A 14,689-nucleotide genomic window follows, 5' to 3' on the forward strand; every position below is an offset into this window, starting at 1 on the left:
CGCACATGGGAGTGGGCCCTGCCCCTGGTGGGCGGGTGGGGCTCAGGCGAAGCCATCAGCGATTGCGATCCCTTCGCCTGAGCCCCCGCCCCCAGGTTGCCACATGGGGGCCTGGATGGCGTCTCACACTGTCCCGCCCTGCCTGCAGTATGCAAATTCGCCGCCATCTTTGTTGGCGGTTAATTTGCATATCGCTCTGATCAGCCAATGGTGGGCATAGCGAAGGTACGGTCAATTACCATGTTTATTATTCGTGTAGATATTTTTTTTTAATGTAAGAAGTTATACTGTATTCTGAAGGGAAAAAAAAACTACAAACTAAATAGTGGAACTTGTGTCAAAGTAATTTTCTATCTACCAAGTTTAGAGATATAGTGATAGAATAATATATCCGAATATGTTTCTGGATCACCTACCTCATAGATTAAATCAAGATGTACTGAATTGAACAGTTAAATTTCCTTTACTGATTAACTTTAAGGTGTGTTTGTTTTTTGTTTGTTTTGTAAAATAACAACTTGGCCATTGTATTTTATTTATGTTTTAATTACAGTTGACGTTTAATATTTTATTAGTTTCATATGGACAGCATAATGGTTAGATACTTATATAACTTATGAAGTGATCCTCCTGATAACTCTAGTACCTCCTTTGACACCATATATGTATAGTTAGTACAGTATTATTGATTATATTCCTGACAATGTACTTTACATTTCCATGACTATTTTGTAAATGCCAATTTGTACTTCTTAATCCTTTTACCTTTTTCACCCAGTCCCCCAACCTCCCTCCCTCCTGGCAACCAACAGTTTGTTCTCTATGAGTCTATTTCTGGGTATGTATGTTTTTTTTGTTGGTTTATTTTATTTTATTTTTTTAGATTTCCCATATAAGTGAGACTGTATGGTATTTGTCTTTCTCTGACATATTTCACTTAGCATAATATCCTCTAGGTCCATCCATGTTGTTGCCAATCGTAAGATTTCATTCTTTTTTATGGCCGAGTAATATTCCATTGTATGTATGTATCATATTTTTTTATATCTGTTCATCTATTGATGGACACGTTGGTTGCTTTCATATCTTGTCTATTGTAAGTAATACTGCAGATTACAGTAAGTAATGCTGTAAGTAATACTGCAAAGAGATATATGGGGTTACATATACCTCTTCAGACTAGTGTTTTCGATTTCTTCGAATACCCAAAACTGGGATTACTAAGTCATAGAGTAGTTTTATTTTTAATTATTTGAGGAACCTCCATACTGTTTTCCATAGTGGCTGCACCAGTTTTTAATTCCACCAACAATGCATGAGGATTCTTTTTCTCCACATCCTCATCAATACTTGTTGTTTGTTGGTTTGTTGATGATAGCCATTCTGGCAGGTATGAGGTGCTATTTGATTTTAGTTTTAATTTGCATTTCTCAGATGATTAGTGACATTGAGCATTTTTTTATGTGTCTATTGGCCTTACATATGTCTTTCTTGAAGGAGTGTCTTTCGGGTCCTCTGCTCATTTTTAAAATCAGATTGTATGTATTTTTGTGTTGTTGTGTGAGTTTCTTATATATTTTGAATATTAACCCCTTATAGGATATATTGTTAGCAAATATCTGCTCCCATTCAGTTGGTTGTCTTTTTGTTTTGTTGATGGTTTTCTTTGCTATGCAAAATCTTTTTAGGTTGATAGAGTCCCGTTTGTTTAATTTTTCTTTGTTTCCTTTGCCCAAGGAGACATATCCAAAATATATTGCTAAGCATCCATTCATGATAAGAACTCTCAGCAAAGTGGGAACAGAGGGAACATACCTCAACATAATAAGCCTATATACATCATACTCAGTGGTAAAAAGCTAAACACGTTTTCATTAAGATCAGGAACAAGACAAGGATATTCACTTTCACCACTTCTGTTCAACATAGAATTGGAAGTCCTAGCCACAACAGTCAGACAAGAAAAAGAAATAAAAGTTATCCAAATTGGAAAGGCATGATATACATATAGAGGACCATAAAGAGTCCACCAAAAACTATAAGAACTGATAAATGAGTTCAGTAGAGTAGCAGAATACAAAATTAATAATCAGATCAGTTGCATTTTTATATACCAATAATGATCAAAAAGAGAAATTAAGAAAATAACCTTGTTAAGTTCTGAAAATTCCATCTTTCTGCATTTTGACCCAGCAGTACAACCTCTGTGTGGTTCTGGCCTCTGACCCTAGCCAGGCTAATGAAACATCTTAAGCAAGATTTTTGGTTTCCTCTTCAGGAAGATGGTGAGCTCTCAATCAGGGATGTTAACAAAACCCTTGGAATTTTCTGGAGAACTATGTTTTTGTGTGTGACAGAGCACCACTATTATGCTTTTGCTAAGCTGAAAATGTCTAAATGATGCACTATTAAAATATTTAAGTTTGGTTTTTATTTATATAGAAGCTAGTTGTTTCATTTTTTTTTCTTAAAGCGAGACATAGTTTAGCTATGTGATATATATAAACCAGTTATATATGTGAAAAATCATTTCTCAATTGACAATAATTTAGGGGGGAAAAAGTGGAAACTTATATGTGATGACTTGTGTCATTCTAAGATTTAGAACAAAAACAAACTAGTTTCTAAAGATGTCAAGCAGTAAAAAGCCTGACATGGAAATGAATCAGTACCTTAAGAACTTTCTAAACAGTCTACCTGTCACTTCTCCATTGTTGGATATACTCATTAGCATCATCAGATAGTTAAAAGGTTGTGTTTGCTTTTCTCTGTTTGTTTGTTTTTTTTACTTAGAAATTATAGAACAGACAGTATTTTCCAGCTAAGTCACTGAAGCAGCTTGTCTAGATGATGCACTGCAATATAGTCAGTTTTCATTAAACCTTCACTTTCCTCATGAGAAGAGAGCACATTACTTTTCTCAACGGAACCCCCCAGGTTTCTTCCATTTTCCATGAGCCTCTTCATTCCTTCTTTGTCTCATGTGACACGTGTGTCACGAAACTCTTTTTTTTTAAAGAGTTGTTAGTTGATAGTTCTAAATTCACAAAATTGACAGGCACTCCAGTTGTAGTTATACAAATGTTACTAAATTTAATGGATTTGATTTGCTAATTTGTGATTTTTTTCTAACTGTGCTGAATACAGAATATTTAATATATGATATACATCTAATCTGTGAGGTTCTTGCTGGAGGAATTGGTCCAAGTTTTACAGTTTGTGGTTCTCAAAATGCCCAGCACATGTGGGCACTCAGATGAGCCCTGTCATAGCTAAAAGTGACTACTTAAGATGAATGAATCTATTTCATTCAGCTCAGTATTTTATGAATAATTAATAATACCCATTCAGTTATGATGTGAATCACTAAATTGACAATGATTATTTAATATAAATGTCTTAAAGCGAGTGTTTTATGAACATTTTAGGCATATGAATTATGCTTATTATTAATTTTATAGCACCTAGATGGATGTGGAATTCCCGCAGGGAGAACAGAGTGCATGTGCTAACTAGTATGACTTGTAAGAAGTTTCTCATCAGATGAGCCCATCAGTGCTCCCAGTGAGAGCACCAACTGAACTCTAGGAGGGAAGAGGCTGTGCAGTTGCTTAGAGAGTCTCACTTGGGCTTCCTGGTGATGTGGTGTTACTTCTTTGCTCTCCTCCTGTATTTTCATGAGAATATTAGGAATGGGGCAAAAATTGGTGCGACAAACAAATGGTCTTGCCCAGGAATTGTTGAGAGAGGACAAGAAAGGCGAGAAGATGGAAGGTAAAATAAAAAGGGAGAGCCCTAGCAGGTTTGGCTCAGTGGATAGAGTGTTGGCCTGCAGACTGAAGGGTCCCAGGTTCGATTCCGGCCAAGGGCACATGCCTGGGTTGCAGGCTCAATCCCCAGTAGGGTACATGCTGGAGGCAGCCAATCAATGATTCTCTCTCATCATTGATATTTTTTTTTCTCTTTCTTCCTCTCCCTTCCTCTCTGAAATCAATCAAGAAATGTATTTTTTTTTTTAAAAAAAGGGAGATAGGACATTTGGGTGAAGAGAAATTTTTTATTAGCATTTTCTTCTCTAGTAGTTGCAAAGTACTTGTACTAGGGTGAAATTTTTGAAAGGATGTAGGAGAGGCAGTAGCTTAAGAAGGATGCATGACATCCTGTCTACAGAACATAAATGTGGCTGTGAAGACAGCCGTTCCTCAGGCTGCAATGGGTGCTAATAAGTATTTTTAAAGTGATAGTGGCTGCTCCCTGCAGAGGCTTTGTTCCCTTAGAGCTTTGCTCCTTGAGTTCATTTATTTCTCCACAGGTTTCATCTTCCCTGTTTCACAAGGTTTCTCATCAGAAAAGACATATTTTTTAGGACCATTGTTAGTACTGGCTGAGGGAGCAGGAGGAGGGATGCCACATGGTATCTTGATATTTGAGGGATGAGATCAATTTGAAATTGCAAATTAAAAATGAAAAGCTTTCTTAGTAAGGAGGCAGAGCCCACTTTAGATATGGTTGGTTTTGGTTATTGGGTAGGAGTTGCAGTCTGGCCTTAAAGCACTCCTCGGCTGTGAAATCAATTGTGGGTTGCACCCAGCATTCATTTACTTATTTATGTTGCAAAATGAAATATGGTAGAATAGAATGTGAATATAATACACAGGCACATGGTAAGAAACATAGTGACACAATTTTTCATAAAAATTTGTGTCTGAATATGTGTCTATGTGTATAAGTGCTATGTATGCACACATAGCATCACACATGTATACTAGGTTGCAATATGCAATATATTTTGTATTATGAGTAATAGTCAGAATGTTTGAAATATAATTGGTTTTAGAGCATTGCCTTTGGAGTTAAACATAAAAAATTCAAATTCCCCTTGCTCTATCAGACATTGTCAGTGGGACCCTTTGGTGAATTAATTATTCTCTGTGCTTCCTCAGGTCATTCTTGTTGGGGAGAATTAATGAGATGGAGTATATGGAGCACCTTACCTAGGCACTGGGTAGCACACTTTCCTTTCCTGCATTTTCCCCTTTTTCTTACGAACAGCCACGAATGCTGTGATCCCGTGTGCCCTGACCCACTGAGCTCTCTTCCTTTGCTCCTTGCCTGGAAGCCAGTTCTTTTCTGAATTTAGAGTCTCAGTGCTGTCTTTTCACTCACCAAGACTGTGATTGCCTCTTCCCTGTGTGTCCACTTGCTTCCTACAGTTCGTCTCCACCACTTTTCATCATAGGCAAGGGGCTTGCTTGACTTTATAACCATTATCATTGGATTAAGAAACCAGAGAAAATTTTTTCATGTCTTTTTTCTCAATTAACGTGTCTCAGTGTTTTTCTTCCACTGTTAAGAAAAATATATAGATTGAGTACCAAGAGTGCTCTACCCCTATAACTTTAAGGCTATGCCACTCAGAGTGCTCTTCAGATGAGAGCTGGTCCACACATTGTTCCTGGTCCATGAGCAGTACAGAAATTGAGAGAAAGTCTTTAGAAATTTTTAGAGGAATTTGGCAGAGTAATTTTATGTTTATTTAATAACAAATTTGTGTTTGCATGTTGCATGTCTTTTTGTTTTCTTTTTCTAAAAATCTATGTTTATTGTGCTTTACATAAACTTGGTCTGAGATGCATTAGGAATTTTTTTTTAAATGTATTTTATTGATTTTTTACAGAGAGGAAGGGAGAGAGATAGAGAGTTAGAAACATCGATGAGAGAGAAACATCGATCAGCTGCCTCCTGCACATCTCCTACAGGGGATGTGCCCGCAACCCAGGTACATGCCCTTGACCGGAATCAAACCTGGGACCTTTCAGTCCGCAGGCCGACACTCTATCCACTGAGCCAAACAGGTTTCGGCGCATTAGGAATTTTAAAACTGCTCCTTTATCATAGATTGTTTGAGCAGCACTGCTCTAGATATCTTCATTGTTACAAGCGGTGTATCTAAATAGGTGAGAGGAAGCCACATGCCATGTAAACTAGAGTCAGGATATATGCTAGCTAAGATGGGACTTGTAAACTTTTTATGGCTTTTGGATCTTCAGTTCATAAATGTGAAGGAAGGTATGGTCATTGAGGAAAAAAATTAAGATGAAACAGCCAAAGGGAGTGAAAGACTAAGGATCTGTGCACTTTTATTAAAACTTAAGGGGCTTAAAAGTGAATTTTATAATGGCTTTCAAGTTTATAAATGCTTCTTCTCTGTCACCGAAGTATTCGATAACACCCATCATCCTCTCTTCTTGCTGGATGACTGAAAACGCTCCCTTTTTTGTTGTGTGCACAAAGTTTCTCAAATGTAGGAAGAGAATTCAGTTTCCTCAGCCTTTAGAAATCTAGAGCTTCTACCATACCAATGCAAATTTTAATGATGGTGTAGAAGGGAATAACTAATTATATGTAGTTATTGCTGCTACAGCAAACAATGATGGAAGATAGCCTTATCAAAAGCATTTGCCAATGGGTATGATTAAGCTAAATTTAATTCACCCAAAAATTCAAGAATTAGAACACTGCATGTTCTTATAACAGAGTTTTCCTTTTCAAAAAAGTGAAAATAATTATTCTTAACGACCTTCAAAGTCTGCATGGAAAGACTATTCCTTTTGAAGCCCACTTCATTATGTGGAGCTTTTTTCATTTGCCTGCAGTGTTAAATTCTCTACTTCCATACTAGGACTTAAGAGTGTTTTGTTATCTAAACACAAACAGAACTTCCATGCTAATTTGAATTCTGATTTCTTTTATTTGCCCAGTTGGAGTGTTTTATTGTAGGGGTAAAAAGTTGAGGTAAGGAAATACTTACCAAAGGAGACCCAATTACTCCTTGAGAATTCATTTCCTCAAGACAAAACATTGAAATAGAGGTGAAAATTAAACATTCAGCCATATAGGGATATTTAAGAAAAATCACCCTCTTAGTATACAATTGAATATAAATGTTTTTAATTTTTTAAACATCTGGCTGGTGAGTTGACTTTTCTTTCATATCATATAGGTGATACATTCAAACAATGAAAAGGCATCTCTTTCTTCCCACTTCCCATTCTCTCTGCACAATTGTGAACTTCCCCAAGGATTCTGGGTTGCTAGACTCTGCTAAACATAAATGTTCACATTTTCTTTTCTAAACTCACCATAAGATAGTAGTGCAGCACTGGCAGAAATACAGTGTTGGCTGAAATGTCACCTTCTATACTTCTATACTTTAAAAGTAAATTCTCATGGTCACACAGAAATAAAGCTTCCCTTCCCAAGGCTTAAATGTAGGGGCAAGATTGAGTTCAATACTCAATTTATTGAGTTTTGTAATGCCATTTGTAATACTAATGGACCTCTCTCATAAAGAAAGGAAATTTAAAAATTATCACTGAGGTGAAATAGGATAGGATCAGGAAGATTATGATGTGGACAGGTAGAAATCTATAGAGCTAAATGCTAAAGAATTGCAGAAAATTCAGAGAAGTCGTGCATTTAGCGAAACTACGAGGAAACAAAATAGTCATAATGCTCATCGCAAACATATTTTGAGCTTATGCTACATGGCAAGCATTGTCCTAGGTGCCATTGTATGCATTAATCATTAATTGTGGGGACTGCATAGAAATACCACTTGAGAGACTCTGGAAGAAGAAAAAAGGGGGCCTCTCAAGGGAATGTCCCAGGGGATAGGTTCTCAGTAAAGAGAAGACTCTTCCTCTAAAAAGTTGTGTGTGTGTGACATCAGTGATGCTCAGCTGGTTTCTGGACAGTGGGAGGAGAGGTCTCTTGCCTGTGACCATGGAGAAAGCCCAGACAGATCTGCTTTCTGTGGACCAGAACAGTGAAGGAAGAAGACAGTGTGTAGCAGATGTTTACACCAGCACTACACATGTGTGCTTGGAACATCTCTGACTGATTTTACAAAATCCTATGAGGAAAATGGGGTTGAGGCAGACCACTCACAATCGATGCAGTTTTGTAGCCAGAGAACTAATAAAAACAGTAACAACCCTAATCGAAACACTGGCCCATTGACTCCCATTCACTGGCAGTTAGAATCCCAGTGAATCCATCCTTAGCCTTGTACCCGAGAGCTCCAGCCTCCTTCTCACTAACCGGTCCTGGAAGTCATTCCCTTCTAATAGAGACCCCTTTCTGCCAACTTGAAAATCGGATCCCGCGTTTGTCCTCTTCATCAGTCCATGTTCTTTCCTTTTTAAACTCAGTAGGGAGTAGAGTTTCTTCATCTGTTCTTGTGGTTTCCCAGACAGCTTAGCAGAGGAGAAAGAGGAATAGCTCTGGAAACCACTAGCCTTCTTCTTGCCACTTCTTAGACTAAGCAAAGGCACTGCTCAGGATTTTTATCTTTGTTTAAAAGCTACCACATAGCTTTCTATTTAAGAGAAAATTTGCCCCTGATCACTCTAAAACTATAATGTCCTACAAAAAGATCACACATGAACCAAAGGTACTTTGGTCTTACATGGATGTCACTCCCCTATTTGCTAATCCTGTGTCATCTGTATTACAGAAGGTGCCATGTGACAAACAGACTGGATTATGGCTCAAAAGGGGGAAAAAAGAGAAAGGGGTATGAAAATTAGACTCACTTGAGTATGTAACATAGAATGTCACCCTGACATCAACATAAAAATTTCTGTATGCTTTCAACAGCTCAGAAAACTGACAGAGCCTTTTGTTCGGGGGTGGAGCATATTCAAGTATTGGAAGAAAGGCTGTGTAACTAGGAAAACAGCATTTTAGGGAACCCTGGTAATTTCCTGAACAGAATGTTAGGAAGTTACCAAGTTTATGCCAAGGTGTGAAATGGGATTTGTATGTTTCAGCTTCACCCAAGCATATAAACTAGACTTTACAGGATTTGGGAAACGCGGACTTCTGCCGTCCTTTGCATGTTGTCATGTTTGCCATCCATGGTTGCCCAAGTTTAAATGATGGAAACATTCCAGGAAATGATGTTGGCAGTGTGGCAACACTGAAGGTTTTGGTGATTTGGAGATGGCCTCAAGGCCATGTCATGCCTCAGTACACATTGCAGCTATGTTGCAGGTAACAGAGCCCCAAGTGATTGAATATGAAATAAATTTTCTTACATTTTATTAAGAGCAGAAAAGTACAGCTTTACCAAGAGCAGAAAAGTACAAAAGCCTGCTTTAGATTTCTTATGGGGTTGGTCAATCCTTTGTATTTTGAAGATATTTCTACATTTTATAGTATATAGCTAACCCAAATCATTTCAATGGCATTCTCTTGCCACTTGTTCCCTTTCTCTGTCCCCAACTCTTTCTTAAATCACATTTCAGTTTTTCCTTATTACTGGAATATATGTTCCATAGATAACCCTTCCCTTGTGGCTTAGCTTTCACATTTACAGGTACATAACATTCATCTCTTGAAAAACTGCTCCATTTTCAAATAGCGACTGTAATTTTCCTTCACTGTTATGAAGGGGTTTGTTTGCTTCGTATATGCTCAAGCAGCACACAGAGAAACATGGGGTTATTGGAGTGTGGCAGGATGAGTAATGGGCTGGAAACTCAGAGGCTCAAAATTCTGGTTTTGCCACTAACTCACCCTAAAGTCTGGGTAAGCTGCTTCTTAATTTCTCTATGAGATAATTCCTATCTATCTTAAATGGCATTAACACTAGTTTACCTCATCTAGGGACACTGGGAGGGTAACAGCCATAAGCAAACATTTTCTAATACTGATCCTTTAACAATATATTATTCATTTGTAAAGGATTTACCTACATTTGTTTTCTTATTTAGTCCTCATAATTCTCTGGGAAAGGTAGTCTTCTCGTTTTTCTGTTTAGGAAATCACAGCTTGCAGACAAGATAGAAATCCCACACTTTTTCTAGTATTGTGTATGTATATTTATATATATGTGTGTGGTGTGTAGTAAATATATATATATATATATGTACACAAAAATGTACATATACATACCTCCTTGAAAATTATGTATCACAAGAGGAGCATTTAAAAAGGAATACTCGCTTGGCTGGTGTGGCTCAGTGGTTGAGCATGACCTATGAACCGGGAGGTTGCGATTCAGTTCCAGGTTGGGGCATGTGCCCAGGTTGCAGGCTCGATCCCCAGTGAGGGGCATGAAGGAGACAGCCAATGGATAATTCTCTCTCATCATTGATGTTTCTGTCCCGCTCTTCCTCTCCTTTCATCTATGTAATCAATAAAAATATGTTTTACAAAAGTAAAAAAGAATACTCAAGGGTAATAGTCTCCTCACCCAGTAGAAATCATGAGTTCAAGCACACCTGAGCAGTATTTTACTTTTGATCTTTATACTCCCAAGTTTAGGTGTTTCTCCTCAGAGTTTCAGTATATTTTTCTCTCTGCTAAAGAAGACTTATAATGACCTATTTACCCTTTCATTTTAGAACATTTTGCTTTTACCTTTCTTTATGTGATATATAAAATTCTTATAATTATTTTAGTTGCCATTTCTGTTGATCTTAAACATGGGGAGGGCCCACATGGCACAGTTGATGCCTGGGTATCTGGCAAGCTTGACTCTATGTGGAAACACTTCCATGGTTGGCTTAGTGCCATGGATGTAAAGATAGAAAAAAGCTCAGGGAGATTTCTGAAAACGACCATCCTCAAGATGGCCACAGTATGCCCAGTCATGAAAACACCCCCACTGTCATGAAGTCTGTTGTTATAGCAATGGGGGAGGGGTGGTGGGACTGAACTGCAAGAATTTTATTACATGGACTACAAGGAGCATCATAAGGCCAATCAAGTTCTCTAAGATTCCACAAATCAGACCAATCTATTCTCTTTCTCTAGGTTATGTGAGAATCTTAAAGTGGATGTGATTCCCAAATGGTGGTACCATTATAATGTATTGTTGTTCAATAGAACTTTCTGAGATGATGTAAAAGTTCAATATTTCTGCTGCCCAATATGGAAGCAACGAGCCACATGTGGCTATTGAGTTCTTGAAATGTGTTTAGGGTGACGGAGGAACTAAACTTTAAATGTTATGGAATTTTAATTAATTTTAATTTAAATAGCCACAGTGGCTTAGTGACTACCAGATTGATCAGCACATGTCTGCAAATTATGCACATTTCTGTTACTTAGGAGACTAATTTCAGTGACATAAAAGGAATTTTCCATTCACCGATCTTGAGAATACTTTGGGGGTGAAAAGGTGTGAGAGAGATGGGATTTTCAAAGCCTAAGTAGTTGCGGAATTTCAGGGTCAACCCATGTAAATGATGGTGGCTTTTCAGAAGTGACCAGAAAGTTGTGTTTCAGATTGTGACTCTCCTTTGATTTTCTTTTCTCAGGTTCTTTCATGTTGGTGAACACATCTGGCAGACCTGAGGGGCAGAGAGCCCACCTCCTTTTACCGCAGCTCAAAGAAAATGATACGCACTGCATTGATTTTCACTATTTTGTGTCCAGCAAGAGTAACTCTGCTCCCGGGTTACTCAATGTCTACGTGAAGGTCAACAACGGGCCTTTGGGGAACCCTATCTGGAATATATCTGGAGAGCCAACGCGCACATGGAACAGGGCAGAACTGGCCATTAGTACTTTTTGGCCTAACTTTTATCAGGTATGCTCTTAGTTTTCATTTCATGTTTTGATGCATCCTCTAACTTCTAAAAATCTACTTTAAATTGTATCATCAGAGAATGTATAAAAAGTGTTGTTGTGATTTTTATACCAATGTAAGGAAAGCTTATGCTATTTAATAGGGAGTGTATTAAAACTTTGTAATATTACCTTGAGAAAGGCGTAAAAGACACAATTCAAACTTGCTTATACATACATTAGCAGTAACCTGAGCAGGGCAGGAAGTGCTATCTGCAAGGATATTGTACTTTCTATATTAAGTAAACCTTATCTGACTCAGGGAGACAGAGCACTTGATTCTAAAAGAAGCAGCCCCTTCTTCCATCAGTAGCTCTCAGGGGTAAATGAGTCATTAAGAAGTGAGCCCTATGGAGAAAAGCTAGTGAGATGCAGGTCCCTGCTCCAACCTCATAAGCAATGGGAAGAAAATGCCATATGTAGGCGGAGTCTTCGTCAGGCGGGGAACTGCTGTCCGTGCTGCTGTCAATTGGGATGTTCTGTTGAGGCCACTCTGAGTTATCATTTAATATAACAAGGGTGGAGATCTAGGAGAAGTTAAGAAGTGGCACAAAAGCAATCTTGATGTCACATCTTGATTGTGGGAGAGTTCCTGTAACCCAACCGCATCCTGACGGTGTCAAAAGCGGGAAATTATGCCCTAACTGGTTTTGCTCAGTAGATAGAGCCTCGGTCTGCGGACTGAAGGGTCCCAGGTTCGATTCCGGTCAAGGGCATGTACCTTGGTTTCGGGCACATCCCCAGTAATTAACTATAAGGATATTCAGAGCTGCAGGAGGCAGCTGATCGATGTTTCTCTCTCATCGATGTTTCTAACTCTCTATCCCTCTCCCTTCCTCTCTGTGAAAAAATCAATAAAATCTATTTTTAAAAAAAGCGGGAAATTAGTGACGATGTCATTTGGTGCTCTCTCTCCTTTTGTCCACAGAGCCTTTCAAAATAACCTGATATTTAAAAATAACTCCATTTCAAGCTACGAGGATGCATTAAGAGGATTGTGATATTTTTCTTTTCTCTTAATCCCTTTGGCTCACTGAGGAGCCAAATGCATCGTGTATCCAGGATCATCTCTCATGTTTGTTCAGCTAGACTCAGGGAGGGAAAAGTGAATGGCATGAATGGCACCCATGAACTCATTCCACAGGTTTGGTGTTTAATCCAGAAGAAGCATCAATTCCTCTATCTTTGGATTTGATCATGGGAGTATATGGGCTATAAATTTATTGCTTTATTTATTTTTGTACCCTATACCTATAACAGTTTCTGGTATTTAATGAGTGATAAATGTTTCTTAAATGGAAATTCAGGGTTAGGGAAAGCTGTTAGTTCACATATAAATCGTTAAAATTTTTATTTGGAGTACACTTTGGCAATATATTTTAAAGGTGTTAAAAATTTAGCAATCTAGTATTAGGAATTCATTCTAAGGAAATAAGAGTGGTTGCAAATAATTAACTATAAGGATATTCAGAGCTGTTTATTTGTAATAATGAAAAATCAGAAACAGTATTATTTCTAATAGAGATTAATTTATGCTAACTCAATACAAAAATTTATTTTGCAACCATTAAGAATAATGTTGTAGAGAACCATTTCATGATGAATTTGAGCTTATGCTTTTAAATGGGAAAACCCTATGTAAAGCAATATATTAAATCTAGTTGTTTAAATTAGGGTTAAGGTTAGGGTCTCACTGCCCTCTGCCACCCGGGAGCAGGCCTAAGCCAGCAGGTCGTTATCTCCCGAGGGGTCCCAGACTGTGAGAGGGCACAGGCCGGGCTGGAGGACCCCCCTCCCCCCACCCCCCGAGTGCACAAATTTTTGTGCACCAGGCCTCTAGTATATAATAACAGGCTAATATGCAGATTGACTGAACTGTGGAAGGACCAGTCACTCTGATGTCCACTGAACACCAGGGTGCAGATGCTCAACGCAGGAGCTGACCCCTGGTGGCCAGTGCGCTCCCACAGCGGGAGCGCCGCTCAGTCAGAAGCTGGACTCATGGCTGGTGAGCGCAGCAGCAGGGGATCGGGCCTAAGCCAGAAGGTGGACATCCCCCAAGGGGTCCTGGACTGCGCTGCGAGAGGGTGCAGGCCAGGCTGAGGGACCAGCCCCCGTCCAGTGCACGAATCTCATGCACCAGGTCTCTAAAATATATATATATATATTCTACAGTGTATGATGAAATAAGTATATTTTAAAATGGTATCTTCCTAGCTAGTGTTTTGATTTTTTTCCTGCCATCTGTCATATTCTAAATTTTCACCAATGTACATGTATTGTTTTACTTATAAAACAAAAAGAATACAACTAATTTTTCTTCCTGAGGAAATATCATATTTAATAAGTACCTTATTTTTTATAAGCATATTAAAATCTGTGATATAATTCAAAAATATGACCTCTGGGAAAAAGTTTCATCTTTCATAGGATTAATATGAAAGCAGGGAAATGGGTTTGCTAGCCCGGGCCTCAAAGGGCTTTTCTCTGGTGGACAAGGCAAAGAGCTGAATGTGTTTAGAAACTCATTTTGGAGGAGACTGTCTAAAAGTGGAGAAGGCCTAGTTCTGTGACATTCCCACTGCTCCCTGGAACCTGCGCTAATAAGCTCTTTCTTAGGCTTCTGCTGGATAGAGGCCAATGGGACACAATTCTTGACAAGGTCAGAGGGTATGGCCTGCTCACATGTGCCTGATTTTCTTCTTTCTTTATGGCGAGGGCCCTCGCTGGCTGATAGATGGCTGCCTTCCCATGCTCTGTTGTGTGCTCATAAGGTCTTTCCTTCACATGTGGGGAGAGAGTTTGCCCTGGTCTCTCTTATCTTCTTCTAAATACACTAATTTCATTATGAGGGCTCCACGTTCATGACCTCTTGTAAACCTAATTACCTCCTAAGGCTCCATCTCAAAATATCATCACATTGGAGGTTACAGCTTTAACATATAAATTTGGGCTGGGGAGGTACAATATTCAGTTCATAGCAGCCTTTAACACACCAAGTTCAGACCATCAAAATTAAAGACTTTAATTTATAAAGTCTTAGGAGATA

General features: G+C 38.5%; 1 protein-coding gene across 1 annotated transcript in view; it reads left to right on the forward strand.

Moving 5' to 3' along the window:
• The window catches only part of PTPRM (protein tyrosine phosphatase, receptor type, M), a 465,580-nt gene that overhangs the window by 66,644 nt on the left and 384,247 nt on the right, over positions 1-14,689 (forward strand). Inside the window, exon 2 of the mRNA XM_014540254.1 lies at positions 11,331-11,602. Coding sequence (XP_014395740.1) covers positions 11,331-11,602 — 272 coding nt within the window. The remainder of the gene's footprint in view (positions 1-11,330; positions 11,603-14,689) is intronic.

Source organism: Myotis brandtii, unplaced genomic scaffold (genome assembly GCF_000412655.1).
Source record: "Myotis brandtii unplaced genomic scaffold, ASM41265v1 scaffold240, whole genome shotgun sequence".
Taxonomy (NCBI): Eukaryota; Metazoa; Chordata; class Mammalia; order Chiroptera; family Vespertilionidae; genus Myotis; species Myotis brandtii.